Genomic DNA, 16,355 nt, shown 5'->3' with positions numbered 1-16,355 from the left:
GGAGTTGCAGAGTTGTTGAGTTGCGGAGTTGCGGAGTTGCAGAGTTGTGGAGTTGCGGAGTTGCAGAGTTGCAGAGTTGGGGAATTGCAGAGTTGCAGAGTTGCATAGTTGTGGAGTTGCAGAGTTGTTGATTTGCAGAGTTACAAAGTTGTGGAGTTGCAGAGTTCGGAGTTGCAAAGTTGTGGAGTTGTGAAGTTGTGGAGTTGCAGAGTTATGGAGTTGTGAAGTTGCGGAGTTGCAAAGTTGCGGATTTGCAGAGTTGTGGAGTTGTGGAGTTGCAGAGTTGCGGATTTGCAGAGTTGTGGAGTTGCAGAGTTGCAGACTTGCGGATTTGCAGAGTTATGGAGTTAGAGAGTGATGCACATTATCACACATGAGGCTTGAGGTGCTCAGGAAATAAAGGCTTTTATTTGCTGTTACAACGAAGCTACTAAGTATATACACGATCCCAGACTGAGGGGTCCCAGACAGAGCAGTGACCTTTATACCCCTCCCAGGAGGCGGAGCCCGACTGGGATGTACTATAATAACTATAATACAAGGTGTAACAGCCCAACCCTAACCCCAACAGCAACAAGTAGAACAACCCATCCCTAACCCCAACAGCAACATATATACATACTTGTAGTACTGGCCAGACCCTGGCTCAGTACTATCTAGTGGGAACCAATGATGGTTCACCACAGAGAGTTGCAGAGTTGCGGAGTTGCAGAGTTGTGGAGTTGTGGAGTTAGAGAGTTGCAGAGTTGCGGAGTTGCAAAGTTGTGGAGTTGCAGAGTTGCGGATTTGCAGAGTTGTGGAGTTAGAGAGTTGCAGAGTTGCGGAGTTGCAAAGTTGCGGAGTTGCAGAGTTGCAGAGTTGCGGATTTGCAGAGTTGTGGAGTTGCAGAGTTGCGGATTTGCAGAGTTGTGGAGTTAGAGAGTTGCAGAGTTGCGGAGTTGCAGAGTTGCGGATTTGCAGAGTTGTGGAGTTAGAGAGTTGCAGAGTTGCGGAGTTGCAAAGTTGCAGAGTTGCGGAGTTGTTGAGTTGCAGAGATGCAAAGTTGTGGAGTTACAGAGTTGCAGAGTTGTGGAGTTACAGAGTTGCAGAGTTATGAAGTTGTGGAGTTGCAGAGTTGAGGAGTTACAGAGTTGCAGAGTTATGAAGTTGTGGAGTTGCAGAGTTGAGGAGTTACAGAGTTGCAGAGTTATGAAGTTGTGGAGTTGCAGAGTTGAGGAGTTACAGAGTTGCAGAGTTATGAAGTTGTGGAGTTGCAGAGTTGAGGAGTTACAGAGTTGCAGAGTTATGAAGTTGTGGAGTTGCAGAGTTGTGGAGTTACAGAGTTGCAGAGTTATGAAGTTGTGGAGTTGCAGAGTTGTGGAGTTACAGAGTTGCAGAGTTATGAAGTTGTGGAGTTGCAGAGTTGTGGAGTTGCGGAATTGCAGAGTTGCAGAATTGCGGAGTTACAGAGTTGCAGAGTTGTGGAGTTGCGGAATTGCAGAGTTATGGAGTTGCGGAATTGCAGAGTTGTGGAGTTACAGAGTTGTGGAGTTACAGAGTTGCAGAGTTATGAAGTTGTGGAGTTGCAGAGTTGTGGAGTTGCGGAATTGCAGAGTTGCAGAATTGCGGAGTTACAGAGTTGCTGAGTTGCAGAGTTGAGGAGTTGCAGAGTAACTTGGTTTTAAGACCTTTGCGCTGAACTCCTGCCCTCTTTGCTGAATTCTGTGCTTGCCTGCTGTGCTACATTTTGTGAATGAGTGTTTTTTAATTCTCTGAGTCAGTCTCAGAGGCTAATGAGGAATTTGACAGAATGTTAGAATAGGAATGTCACACTGCTGTTCCCAGCCGCTGTCACAAACCTCCCCCCCTCACCCCACTGCTCCCCGGCTGGATCCGAAAGCCAGGTTCTGTATGAAACCCTTACCCCCACCCCGAAAAGTATGAATCTACCAATCAGTGTTTCATGGAGCACAGAAAGAGGCCATTCAGCCCATTGTGCCTGTGCTTGTTCTTTGTAAGGATCCCCCTGCCCTTTGTCCCTTTGTCCTGTAAAAATGTTCCTTTCAATGTAATTCCCTTTGGGAAATTATTACGGAATCTACTTCCACCGCCCTTTCAGGCAGCGGCTTCCAGATCACAGCAACTCGCTGCATTTAATAAAAGATCTCCTCAGCTACCCTCTCCCACACGAGGGGTGGGATTTTCCGGCCGCATTTGCCTCAAGACCGGAAAATCCCATCCGAGATAAACGGACCTTTGGCTGGACCGTGTCCAGCTACGATTCCTGTGGTGGGTGGGATGGGAAAGTAGTGCCCTTATTGTCTGAAAGGGGTAGGGTCTCTGTGCGTATGAATATATGTAACTCCCAGCACGCGCAGGTGGACCCCACTGATATTAAATTGATTGCCAGTGCAAATCTCAGCACAATCAGTGCAGAAGGAGGCCATTCGGCCCATCAGCACCGGCAACAATCCCACCCAGGCCCTATCCTTGTAACCCCAAGTAATCCCCCAGGCACTAAGGGGCAATCCCACCCAGACCAGTTCCCCATAACCCCAAGTATTTACCCCACTAATCCCCCGAACCTTTGGACACTAAGGGGCAATTTAGCATGGCCAATCCTCCTAACCTACATATCTTTGGACACTAAGGGGCAATTTAGCATGGCCAATCCACCTAACCTACATATCTTTGGACACTAAGGGGCAATTTAGCATGGCCAATCCACCTAACCTACACATCTTTGGACTGTGGGAGGAAACCGGAACACCCAGAGGAAACCCACACAGACACGGGGAGAATGTACAAACTCCGCACAGTGACCCGAGGCAGGGGCAATTTAGCCTGACTGATCCCCCTTACCGACGCATCTTTTGATGTGGAGATGCCAGCATTGGACTGGAGTAGGCACATCTTTTGACACTAATTGGCAATTTAGCATGGCCAATGCCCCTAATCTTCACATCTTTGGACACTAAGGGGCAATTTAACATGGCCAACCTGCACATCTTTGGACTAATGAGGGGAAATTTAGCATGGCCAATCCCCCCAATCTGCACATTTTTGGACTAATGAGGGGAAATTTAGCATGGCCAATCCACCCTAACCTGCACATCTTTGGAATGTGGGAGGAAACCGGAGCACCCGGAGGAAACCCACGCAGACACAGGGAGAAGGTGCAGACTCCACACAGACATTGACCCAAGCCGGGAATCGAACACGTGTCCCTGGCGCTATGAGGCGGCAGTGCCATCCTCCAAGCTGGGCGCAAAAGATCCAAACTACCCAGCCTTCAGGAGAGCAGTGGCCACGACACCACACAACCCTGCCACAGCAACCTCTGCAAGATGTGCCGGATCATCGACACGGATGCCATCATCTCACGTGAGAACACCATCTACCAGGTACACGGTACCTACTCTTGCAACTCGGCCAACATTGTCTACCTGATACGCTGCAGGAAAGGATGTCCCGAGGCATGGTACATTGGGGAAACCATGCAGACGCTGCAACAACGGATGAATGAACACCGCTCGACAATCACCAGGCAAGACTGTTCTCTTCCTGTGGGGGAACACTTCAGCGGTCACGGGCATTCAGCCTTGGATCTTCAGGTAAGCGTTCTCCAAGGCAGCCTTCACGACACACGACAGCGCAGAGTCGCTGAGCAGAAACTGATAGCCAAGTTCCGCACACATGAGGATGGCCTAAACCGGGATGTTGGATTTATGTCACATTATCAGTAACCCCCACAGCTTGCCTCCTGGGCTTGTAGAATCTCACTAGCTGTTCTGTCTGGAGACAATACACATCTCTTTAACCTGTGTTGAATGTTCCCTCCACCCACATTGTCTGTACCTTTAAGACCTGGCTGGCTGTAGGATCTAATCAGTATTCTGCAACTTGATTTTGTCTGTTTGCACTGTTTGAGAGCACATTTCCACTCCATCTGACGAAGGAGCAGTGCTCCAAAAGCTTATGGTATTTGCTACCAAATAAACCTGTTGGACTTTAACCTGGTGTTGTGAGACTTCTTACCATATCGAAGAAGAGCAGGGGTGTTCGCCCCAAGTCTTGCTCGATATTCATCCCTCAATCAAGTCTGCTGACACAGATGATCTGGTCATTAACACGTTGCTGTTTGCGGGAGCTTGCTGTGGACAAATCGGCTGCCCCGTTTCCTGCGTTGCGGCAGTGACTGAACTATCAAATGCGCTTCAGTGGTTGTAAAGCGCGTTGAGCCAACTGGTGGTCGCCAAAGGCGCCATGCCAATGCAGGTTCTTGTTTTTGTTTCCCAGAGCTGCAAGTTACCAGGCAGGCAGTAGGACCACAGGAGCTGCGTAAAAACTGCAACCAACATACGTCAAGGGTGGAAACAGAGGGGAACAGATCATTAGGTGTTGAGTCCAAACTATTTAGCATCACAACTCCGGGAGCGAGAGAGAGAGAGAGGGTGAACTGACACTCGCAGTGAACAACTGGCTGGAGACAGAGGCAGCTGTTACCCACCCTCCCCAAAACCCCTCTGCAAATAACGAAGCAGAGAATCACTCCGGAGGATTGTGGACACGAGGGTCTCCCTACATTTGAAACACAGTCAAAGAGGCTGGAATGCAAGACAGAGGCTGTGTCCGAGTTCCAGTGGGATCGAGAGCCTTGACGCCGTTTCTGCTCGGCAGGCTGGCTGGAAACTCCGGCTGAAAACTGCAACATGACCTCTAACTTCCAGCTGCCTCGACCTCTAAAGAGAGCCCAGCAGCTGGCCGGTGGCAGGACTGTGAGAGTGGCCATACTGGGGCAAGGGGCTGTGGGCAAAACAGGTAAGAACTGTGCCCTCCTAATGCATGCTTCTGCTGCTTCGAACGTGACCCAGAACTGCCACTTTCCGCTAAACAGAAAAGCTAACTGGTAACTGGACAGAGTTCCTGTTTATTCAGCAGGGTAAGGATTGCTCTGTGTAACTGGAAAGAGCTCCTGTTTATTCAGCAGGGTAAGAATTGCACTGTGTAACTGGACAGAGTTCCTGTTTATTCAGCAGGGTAAGGATTGCTCTGTGTAACTGGACAGAGTTCCTGTTTATTCAGCAGGGTAAGGATTGCTCTGTGTAACTGGAAAGAGCTCCTGTTAATTCAGCAGGGTAAGGATTGCACTGTGTAACTGGACAGACCTCCTGTTTATTCAGCAGGGTAAGGATTGCACTGTGTAACTGGACAGAGTTCCTGTTTATTCAGCAGGGTAAGGATTGCTCTGTGTAACTGGACAGAGTTCCTGTTTATTCAGCAGGGTAAGGATTGCTCTGTGAACTGGACAGAGTTCCTGTTTATTCAGCAGGGTAAGGATTGCTCTGTGTAACTGGACAGAGTTCCTGTTTATTCAGCAGGGTAAGGATTGCTCTGTGTAACTGGACAGAGCTCCTGTTTATTCAGCAGGGTAAGGATTGCTCTGTGAACTGGACAGAGTTCCTGTTTATTCAGCAGGGTAAGGATTGCGCTGTGTACAACTCTTACCGCGTTCCTATTTATTCGGTAAAGTCAGAGTTGTTTTGGCACAGAAGGAGACCATTCGGTCCATTAGGTCCATGCTAGCTCTCTGTAGAGCAATCCCATTCAGTCCCATTGCCCCTGCTGTATCCCCAAAGCTCCGCAAGTTTATCTCCCTAAAGTACAGCTGCCGTTTCCATTTTTTTGTAAATTATTGGTCAGGGAAAAGGTTGCTGTCTGGCTGGAGTCACAGTTTGTTCAGCAGGGTAAGGATCGCACTGTGCAGAGTTCCCGTTTATTCAGAACAGGGGCGGCACGATAGCACAGTGGTTAGCACTGCTGCTTCACAGCTCCAGGGACCTGGGTTCGATTCCCGGCTTGGGTCACTGTCTGTGTGGAGTTTGCACATTCTCCTCATGTCTGCGTGGGTTTCCTCCGGGTGCTCCGGTTTCCTCCCACAGTCCAAAGATGTGCGGGTTAGGTTGAATGGCCATGCTAAAAAATTGCCCTTAGTGTCCTGGGATGCGTAGGTTAGAGGGATTAGTGGGTAAATATGTAAGGATATGGGGATAGGGCCTGGGTGGGATTGTGGTCGGTGCAGACTCGATGGGCCGAATGGCCTCTTTCTGTGCTGTAGGGTTTCTAAGATTCCCACTTCTTTCTCTCCAATCAGTTTGTTGCTGCTACTTTCCTGTCTTTGTCAGTCCACTTTTCTCCCCGTCCAGTCCAGTTTCACCCCGGGGGGAGGTTAGTTATTAAGGTTTGCTGTTAACTTTCGCAAGTAGCTAAGCAAACGTTGGAACTCCAGCGAGAAGTTCCCAGCCTTGTCTAAATTTTATCCGGTCTGTGGTCTGGCTTTGGGAATCAAACACTTTGCTATCTCTGACTTCGTTTTCAATGATTTACGTCCTTGTTCCTGCGGTTTTGGGTCAAAAGTAGAGATTAAAAACAGACCGTCACTGTCTCTGATTTCCTTGCCTTTTAACAAAGTTGTGTGAGGAATGCTGTGTGCCTTGGTTGAAGTGAGCCGAAGGGGAGGATGGGGAGGGAGGTGGTCACACAGTAACCCACACCACAAGGCTGCTTCAAAACTTGCATTGATATAGTGCCCATTAAATCACCCCAAGGCCTTCATTCACGGGAGCTGTTCATCGGGTAAAACCTCACAGAGACCGATTGGAATCAGGAGCCAAAAAAACACTTGCCAAAAGCGTGCATACTTAGGGAGCATCTCAAAAGAGGAAAGAAATGCAGGGAGGTTTAGAATCATAGAATCCCAACAGTGCAGAAGAGGCCATTCGGCCCCTCTCCCCATAACCCCACACATTTCCATCAGCAATCCACCTAACCTGCACATCTTTGGACACTAAGGGGCAATTTAGCATGGCCAATCCACCTAACCTACACATCTTTGGACACTAAGAGGCAATTTAACATGGTCAATCCACCTAACCAGCACATCTTTGGACACTAAGAGGCAATTTAGCATGGCCAATCAACCTAACCTGCACATCTATGGACACTAAGAGGCAATTTAGCATGGCTAATCCACCTAACCTGCATATCTTTGGACACTAAGGGGCAATTTAGCATGGCCAATCCACCTAACCTGCATATCTTTGGACACTAAGGGGCAATTTAGCATGGCCAATCGACCTAACCTGCATATCTTTGGACACCAAGGGGCAATTTAGCATGGCTAATCCACCTAATCTATACATCTTTGGACATCAAGGGACAATTTATCATGGTCAATCCACTCAACCGGTGCAGGTTAGGTGGATTGGCCATGCTGAATTGCCCCTCAGTGTCAGGGGGATTAACAGGGTAAATATGTAGGGTTATGGGGATAGGGTCTGGGAGGGATTGTTGGCCGGGCAGGCTCGATGGGCCAAAGGACCTTATGCACTGTCGGGATTCTACTTCATATGAGAGGATCGTGTTAACTTTTGATAGGTTTAGATGAAGAGACATGGGAGGAGGCTCATGTAGCATACAACCACCAGCATGGAGAGGTTGGGCCGAATGGCCTGTTCCTGTTCCTGATTTGATTTGATTTATTATTGTCACATATATTCGGATACAGTGAAAAGTATTGTTTCTTGCGCGCTATACTGACACAGCATACAGTACATAGAGTACATAAGGGAGAAGGAAACAAGAGAGTGCAGAATGTAGTGTTACAGTCATAGCTAGGGTGTAGAGAAAGATCAACTTAATGCGAGGTAGGTCCATTCAAAAGTCTGACAGCAGCAGGGAAGAAGCTGTTCTTGAGTTGGTTGGTACGTGACCTCAGACTTTTGTATCTTTTTCCCGATGGAAGAAGGTGGAAGAGTGAATGTCCGGGGTGCGTGGGGTCCTTGATTATGCTGGCTGCTTTGCCGAGGCAGCGGGAAGTGTAGACAGAGTCAATGGATGGGAGGCTGGTTTGCGTGATGGACTGGGCTACTGGAGCATCAGTTGCTCACTGAGATTTAAAACCTGCTGGGTACGGTGTGGGTGGGGGATACAGTATGGAGGGGGGGGTACAGTGGGTGGGGGTTACGGTGGGGGGGTACAGTGTGCGGGGTTACGGTGGGGGGGGTACAGTGTGGGGGGGGTTACGGTGTGGGTGGGGGTTACAGTGGGGGGAGTACAGTGTGCGGGGTTACGGTGTGGGAGGGGGGTACAGTGTGCGGGGTTACGGTGAGGGTGGGGGTTACAGTGGGGGGAGGGTACAGTGTGTGGGGTTACGGTGTGGGTGCAGGTTACAGTATGGGTGGGGGAACGGCGTTGCCTTGGGGTAGGGGTACGTGTGGGGGGTACAGAGTTGATGGTGGGTGAGGTCTCTCAGCGCAGTCCTTGGTTTCACGTCTAACTCGCCCCCTTTGCCTTTCAGCAATCACTGTACGCTTCATAACAAAACGATTCATCGGCGAGTACGATCCAACTCTGGGTGAGTAACAGGCTCTGAAGGGTTACTTTTAAAAGTTTATTTATCAGTGTCACAAGTAAGGCTTACATTAACACTGCAATGAAGTTACTGTGAAGATCCCCCAGTCGCCACAGTCCTGTTCAGGTCCACTGAGGGGGAATTCAGCATGGCCCCTTCAAGAGAAGGGTCGAGTCCTGTGTGTGTCTTCTTGTGATTTAGTTATCGCATTGTAACTCAGTGTTACAATGTGTGTCTGTGTATTCATTAGGGTCCGTGATTGATGTGGACGCCTGGCCAACGAGGGCTGCTTTCACTTGTAAGATTGCCAGTTTATCTGACAGAGATGCAGTGTGAGTGTGTGTGTCTATCACTGTGAAACAGACCGATATCAGTCGGAATGTCGGACACCCACTCTCCAGCCTGTTCTGGCGTGCGGGAAACAAGAGATTGACAGCAACAATACCCCACCTGCCTGCTGCAACCTGATAAGGCTGCACGGGCAGGAGTAAGGACCAGCGTTGCAGGCAGGAGGTGCTTACAGACAATAGTTAGTACTCCGCGACCTCACTGCTGAGAGTCAGAGGCATGGCCACGGTATATAAAGTGGTACAGCACATGATGTGCCGTGTGGCAGCACGGTGGCACAGTGGTTAGCACTGCTGCCTCACAGCGCCAGGGACCCGGGTTCAATTCCAGCCTCGGGTCACTGTCTGTGTGGAGCCTGCACGTTCTCCCCGTGTCTGCGTGGGTTTCCTCCGGGTGCTCCGGTTTCCTCTCTCAGTCCAAAGATGTGCAGGTCAGGTGGATTGGCCATGCTAAATTGCCCCATAGTGTCCAAAGATGTGCAGGTTAGGTGGATTGGCTATGCTAAATTGCCCCTTAGTGTCCAAAGATGTGCAGGTTAGGTGGATTGGCTATGCTAAATTGCCCCTTAGTGTCCAAAGATGTGCAGGTTAGGTGGATTGGCTATGCTAAATTGTCCCTTAGTGTCCAAAGATGTGTAGGTTAAGTGGATTGGCTATGCTAAATTGCCCCTTAGTGTCCAAAGATGTGCAGGTTAGGTGGATTGGCCATGCTAAATTGCTCCTTAGTGTCTAAAGATGTGCAGGTTAGGTGGATTGGCTATGCTAATTGCACAGGGTTGGGGCAGGCCAGGGTAGGATGCTCTTTCAGGCAGTCAGTGCAGACTCGATGGGCTGAAAGGCCTCCTTTGTCACCGTAGGGATTTTATAATTCGATGGTTCCACATGAACGGCGGAGCAGGAGAGATTGCTAGTTAGCCGTGCGATGGAATGAAAACAGGAGTCTCCTTCGCTCCCGACTAGTTTCAATGTAAAAGTCCCTGCTGTCAGAGCAACGTGGACTCTGAACTGTAACACAAACCATCACGTCAAGAGATGTTAGGACAGGTGAAAAAACTTGGCCAACAAAGTGACTTACAGGAGAGAGAGTCAGAGAGGTTTACAGAGGAGATTTCAGAATCCAGAAGCCAACTGACTAAGTGCACGCCACCCAAAGTTGGAGCAACGCAAGTGAGCATCACCAGTAGTCATTGTCTGACCTGTAACAAGTGTTTCGCCTCGTCCACAGAAACAATATACAGACACGTGTCCTTGGTGGACGGGGAGTGTGTGCACTTTGAGGTTCTCGACACTGCGGGACAGGTAAGGTAGCCCAGCCTCGCGGGGTCAGTGGTATCACTTCCTATAGACCTGGGTTTCAAAGAACTTTCCCTGATGAGCTGTCAAGTAGACAGACTAAAACAAAACCCCTTCCATTCACACGGCAATGTTATGTGGCCTCAGGATGTCCCACACTGCCCCACAGCCCATCAGACATTTTGGAGGAGAGTCACTTCTTGTCATGTAAGCATGACAAGGGAGGGGTGTTGGCGGAGTGCCATTATTGGGCAGCACGGTGGCGTAGTGGTTAGCACTGCTGCCTCACAGCGCCAGGGACCTGGGTTCGATTCCCGGCTTGGACCACTGTCTGTTTGTCTGTTCTCCTCGTGTCTGCGTGGGTTTCCTCCGGATGCTCTGGTTTCCTCCCACAGCTCCAAAGATGTGTGCGTGAGGTTGATTGGCCGTGCTAAATTGACCCTAGTTTCGGTGGGTTTAGCAAGGTAAATATGTAGGATTACGGAATTAGGGTGGGATTGTTGTCGGTGCAGGCTCAATGGGCTGAATGGCCTCCTTCTGTACTGTAGGGATTCTATGATTATCACCAGACTATCAACCCAGAAACTCAGCTAATGTTCTGGGGACCCGGGTTCGAATCCCGATGGTGGAATTTAAATTCAATAAAGTAAACTCTGGAATTAAGAATCTACAGATGACCATGAAACCATTTTCAATTGTCGGAAAAACCCATCTGGTTCCCTTTAGGGAAGGTTTACAGTTTATTTATTTGTGTCACAAGTAGGCTTACATTAACACTGCAATGAAGTTACTGTGAAAATCCCCTAGTCGCCACACTCCGGCGCCTGTTCGGGTACACTGAGGGAGAATTTAGAACGGCCAACACACCTAACCAGCACGTGGAAGCCCACACAGACACGGGGAGAATGTGCAAACTCCACACAGACAGTGACCCAAGCCGGGAATCGAACCCGAGTCCCTGGCACTATGAGGCAGCAGTGCTAACCACTGTGCCGCCCCTTACCTGATCTGGCCTACATGTGACTCCAGAGCCACAGCAATGTGGTTGACTCTCAGCTGCCCTCGGGCAACTAGGGATGGGCAATAAATGCTGGCCCAGCCAGCGGCGCCCATGTCCCACGAATGTATTAAAAAAAGGCCAGCAGGAAAGTGACACAGCAAGATCCCACAAACAATGGGACAATGGTCTGATAATCTGTATCCCTTTCAGAGTATGCAAACAGGGAATAAATATTATTTTTGTTTCTTGCACAAGGAAGAAGATGCGATGTTAATTGAGGAAAAGATCAAGTGGGCTGAAGGCTTTGTCATTGTCTACTCGGTGACGGACAGGTGCAGCTTTGATGAGGTGCTCAGGCTCCGGTTCCTGATCAGCCACGTCCACTCCAGCTTGAAGCGGCCTCACAGTGACGCGCCGCCCCCCGTGCTGATCGTCGCCAACAAGAAGGACCTTCAGTACGACCGGATGGTCACCACGGAGGAAGGCGACGGCATCGCCCGCGCCCTCAAGTGCCCCTTCTTCGAGATCTCGGCCCGGGACAGCTACGAGGAGACGGTGGCCGTCTTCAACCTGCTCTACCGGGAGATGGTGACCAGCGGGGCGCTATCGACCTTCCGACGGAAGGTCTCCTCCAAGCTGATGGACAAGATTCCCAGGATCCCCTCGACGTCCACCGTGAGCTTGTCGGCACGGAGTTTCAATTTGAGTTCTGTGAAGGATTTCTTGACCGATTAACCCCCCCTCCCCTCGCGCCTTGGGGATTGGCTTTCAAAAAGACTCACCTTAGTATTTGAGCACAGAACATCCTGAAGTGTTTTAACAGCTTAATGAGGTACTTTCCGAGGTGTAGTCACATGGAGGAAACTCAGCAGACAATTCATGCAAAGCGAGTTCCCCAAAAACAAGAACATGGAGCAGTCAAGGGCAAAATACCGGCCAGGTCATCGGTGAAAAATACTCTTCCTTGAATGATACCACTATTCGGCCAGAACACTAGTGAGAAATCCTGTACTCTTTCTTGCTTCCAATATTCACTCCAGGGTAGATGGAACCGCGGTTAGCGCCTTATCTGATATTTGGATTGCTTTGCTATCAGGCTGACTGGATACTCCTTCCCCCCCCATCACCCTCAGCAACCCCGTGGCATGTGAACGAAAAAATGTTATGTTTTGATGCCGGTTGCAGGCAGGAGGGACTGAATGGGCCAAGTGGCCTCCCTCTGTACCGCCTTGACTAATAACAGAGGGTTCTTTTGCGACAAACAGCAACTAGAAGCAGAAAGGGGCATCGAGTTTAAAAATTGGCAAGTCACGTTGCAGCTTTATAGAACCTTAGTTAGGCCACACTTGGAATATAGTGTTCAATTCTGGTTGCCACACTACCAGAAGGATGTGGAGGCTTTGGAGAGGGTGCAGAAAAGATTTACCAGGATGTTGCCTGGTATGGAGGGCATTAGCTATGAGGAGAGGTTGGAGAAATTTGGTTTGTTCTCACTGGAACGACACAGGTTGAGGGGCGATCTGAAAGAAGTCTACAAGATTATGAGAGGCATGGACAGAGTGGATAGTCAGAAGCCTTTTCCCAGGATGGAAGAGTCAATTACTAGAGGGCACAGGTCTAAGGTGCGAGGGGCAAGGTTTAAAGGAGATGTACGAGGCAGATTTTTTTTACACAGAGGGTGGTGGGTGCCTGGAACTCGTTGCCGGGGGAGGTAGTGGAAGCGGATACGGTCGTGACTTTTAAGGGGCGTCTTGACAAATACATGAATAGGATGGGAATAGAGGGATATGGTCCCCAGAAGGGGGTTTTAATTCAGTCGGGCAGCATGGTTGGAGGACCGAAGGGCCTGTTCCTGTGCTGTAATTCTTTGAAAGGAGAAAGAAACCTTATATTCCCGATAAAAATTGCCTTAACATCCTGGAATGTTTCCGGCTGAAATATTTTTCTTTTCCTTCCCCTCAAGGTACCAGCCGGATAAATTCCACATGTGGAGTTGGATTTTAATGCCACCCCTGCAGCTTATATGTTCACTATCACCACCCTCCCTCCCCTAAAACCTGGGAGAGCCCAAAGATGAGATCAATAAATTTTAGTGTCAGTGGAGTGAGTGGCAAGGGAGGGAGGTGGTCAATAGCTCTCTTCATAATGTAAATGGGGAAGGGGCTACATACATCATCTGCCCTCTGGGGGTAAGTGCCAGCTTTAAAGTGGTTGGGTTGAAGGGGTTGTTTATATCTATGTGGTTTTAGATATGGGATTGCATAAGGGACTGGCATACATTTGAGAGGGAGCAGAGGTCATCCACTGGGAAGCATAATTCTGGGGCAGCAGCAGTGGTCAGCACTGCTGCCTCACAGCGCCAAGGGACCCGGGTTCGATTCCAACCTCGGCTCTGTGCAGAGTCTGCACATTCTCCCCGTATCTGCGTGGGTTTCCTCCGGGTGCTCCAGTTTCCTCCCACAGTCCAAAGATGTACGTGTTAGGTGGATTGGCCATGCTAAACTGATCCTAGTGTCAGGGAGATTAGCAGCCTAAATGTGTGGGGTTAGGGGAATAGGGTCTGGGTGGGATTGTGGTCGGTAGAGACTCAATGGGCCAAATGGCCTCCTTCTGCACTGTAGTGATTCTATGTGTAGGTTAGATGGATGAGCCATGGCGCGGTTATGGGGACAGGGCCTGGGTAATTTTTTTAAAATTCATTCTTAGGATGTGGGCATCGCTGGCTGGGCCAGCATTTATTGCCCATCCCTAGTTGCCCTTGAAGGGCAGTTGAGAGGCAACCACATTGCTGTGTTTCTGGATGAACTGTCTTGCGATAATACTATTATGCCATTGAATTCACTAGTCTGTCAGAGACTCGGTGTAGACTCAATGGGCCAAATGGCCTCCTTCTGCTCCGTAGGGATTCTATATCAAGTTGAAGAGGAACAGAATACTTTTCGATTAAAAACAGACATAAAGCAAGTCACATTTTGTTCCAAAGTTTAATATAAAAAATTCTGTACACTGGCACATATTAGGTCTGTACCACCACCAACCACAGACAAAATGACTCGTATGAATCAGACAACACAAGTGTTTAAATTAACTCACATTTGAAAGGACTGCACAGTACACCAAGAACATACCACTTAACACCTGCTTTTAAACTGCTGCAAAACTGAAAAAATAGAAGTTGTTCTGAATTTGTTTAAGCCGGTTATTAAAAAAAATGTTTAAAACCCCATCACCAGGTTTGTGACACTCTCGCCCGGATTGTGTGCTGTTTGTATTCAGCTGACCAATGCAGGGTTCCAATTGCCATCGAAGTCCGTGTATTCCCGCCATCATTCAGTGACGCGAGTGATAAAGTGGCCTTGTGCTGCCGGGGGTGGGGGTGGTGGGGAGGGGGGTGGTGGGGTGGTGGGGAGGGGGGTGGTGGGGGTGGTGGGAGGGGGGTGGTGGGGAGGGGGGTGGTGGGGTGGTGGGGAGGGGGGTGGTGGGGTGGGGGGTGGTGGGGTGGTGGGGAGGGGGGTGGTGGGGAGGGGGGTGGTGGGGTGGTGGGGAGGGGGGTGGTGGGGAGGGGGGTGGTGGGGAGGGGGGTGGTGGGGAGGGGGGTGGTGGGGTGCACCAACAGAGGGCACCCCGTCCAGTGTCTCCTGCCGCCACCCATCCACTCCAAAACCGCCGTGCGATTTCACCGTGGATACACCTTCAGTTCAAACTACGCCAAGTGCTGCCTAATCTAAGCCAAGAGAAGGAGGGCCGATTGGCACTCCCCGTTGGATAATGGGCCCTCGCGTTAAGGTCACGGTGATTGGCTGCCGCGATGGACAGTAACCAGAGATACTTGCTCGAGTTAAGGTCACAGTGGCTGGTGCAGCGGTTACTGTCCATCGCCCCACTGCAGCAGTCACTGTGACCTTAACTCGAGTGACTATCTCCGGTTACTGCCCATGGCCAGAGATAGTTGCTCGAGTTAAGGTCATAGTGACTGCTGCAGTGGCAATGGATAGTAACCAGAGATAGTTGCTCGAGTTAAAGCCACGGTGACTGACTGCCGCAGTGGTGACAGATAGTAACCGGACATAGTTGCTCAAGTTAAGGTCATAGTGACTGCTGCAGTGGCAATGGATAGTAACCGGAGATTGTTGCTCGAGCTAAAGCCACGGTGACTGACTGCCGCAGTGGACACACAATAACTGGGGATTGTTGCTTGAGCTAAAGCCACGGTGACTGACTGCCGCAGTGGACACACAATAACTGGGGATTGTTGCTTGAGCTAAAGCCACGGTGACTGACTGCCACAGCGGTGACAGACGGTAACCGGAGATTGTTGCTCGAGCTAAAGCCACGGTGACTGCCGCAGTGGCGACGGAGAGTAACCGGAGATTGTTGCGCCATCCTTGGCGTTCCGCAGTTGTGGTCGTAGCGTTTCTCACATAGATCCCAATGACCAGCATTTACCCCCGCTGCCCCACCCAGCGTGGGTCTTTGGATCTTCCAATGGGGGGGGGGGGGATTGGTCACCCAAAGTGCTGCCCCAGGATTTGGTAAGGGGGTCAAGCCCAGGGACCTTCTGCAACCTTCACCTTGCTGTGTGCCAGCACCAGGAATACCGTGTGGGTATCACCAATGGCACATTACCAAGTTGGACTGACATGGAAGAACACCTGCACAAGAAACAAGGACAAAATTGCAACCCTACAAATTACACAGCGTTCAACCAGTACACAGCCGATGGAAATGTTCACTACAACTGAATCATTACCCTCACCATCCCATTCTGCCCCCCTCCAATTCTCTGCTGGTTTTAAGTTTATTTATTAGTGTCACAAGTAGGCTTACATTAACACTGTAATGAAGTTACTGTGAAAATCCCCTGGTCGACACACCCCGGCACCTGTTCGGGTACACTGAGGGAGAATTTAGCACGGCCAATGCGCCCTAACCAGCACGTCTTTTGGACTGTGGGAGGAAACCGGAGCACCCGGAGGAAACCCACGCAGACACGAGGAGAACGTGCAGACTCCGCTCAGACTGCGACCCAAGGCGGGAATCGAACCCGGGTCCCTGGCGCTGTGAGGCAGCAGTGCTAACCACTGTGCCACTCACATCAAATGTCCACACAGGCCTGGCCATACATCCAGAGAGTTAAGTACCGTCAGCAACCTTTAGTAGGATAAGCAAGTGGTTTTTGAGTTTCTTATTTTTAAAAAAAAATCAACTTAAAGACGCCCCCACCCCGTTTACATTGCGATCAGTGCCTGTGTATCTGTACTCATGACAGAATCTCAGTGATACAATGCTTAAATAATGATGTGCCCTCAGTATCGGAGAATAA

General features: G+C 50.0%; 2 protein-coding genes across 2 annotated transcripts in view; one reads left to right on the top strand and one right to left on the bottom strand.

The window, feature by feature from the left end:
• The window catches only part of LOC144509098 (carnitine O-palmitoyltransferase 1, liver isoform-like), a 304,253-nt gene that overhangs the window by 122,493 nt on the left and 165,405 nt on the right, over positions 1-16,355 (bottom strand). The window lies entirely within an intron of this gene.
• Positions 4,391-16,266, top strand: LOC144509118 (ras-related and estrogen-regulated growth inhibitor-like). The gene is made up of 5 exons (XM_078237490.1): positions 4,391-4,800; positions 8,339-8,395; positions 9,965-10,038; positions 11,288-14,426; positions 14,610-16,266. Exons 1-4 carry the CDS (start codon positions 4,692-4,694, stop codon positions 11,765-11,767), a joined length of 720 nt encoding a protein of 239 aa, XP_078093616.1. The 5' UTR covers positions 4,391-4,691; the 3' UTR covers positions 11,768-14,426; positions 14,610-16,266.

The sequence above is a fragment of the Mustelus asterias genome, chromosome 21, assembly GCF_964213995.1.
Source record: "Mustelus asterias chromosome 21, sMusAst1.hap1.1, whole genome shotgun sequence".
Taxonomy (NCBI): Eukaryota; Metazoa; Chordata; class Chondrichthyes; order Carcharhiniformes; family Triakidae; genus Mustelus; species Mustelus asterias.
This window is presented reverse-complemented; position numbering and strand designations above follow the sequence as displayed.

Bases quoted from the DNA above. Each gene is read 5' to 3' on its own strand.
- LOC144509118 (XM_078237490.1), top strand. From the start codon at position 4,692: ATGACCTCTAACTTCCAGCTGCCTCGACCTCTAAAGAGAGCCCAGCAG. The intron at 8,396-9,964 runs GTGAGTAACAGG...CCTCGTCCACAG, and splicing joins CGAGTACGATCCAACTCTGG to AAACAATATACAGACACGTG. The intron at 10,039-11,287 runs GTAAGGTAGCCC...TTCTTGCACAAG, and splicing joins TTCTCGACACTGCGGGACAG to GAAGAAGATGCGATGTTAAT.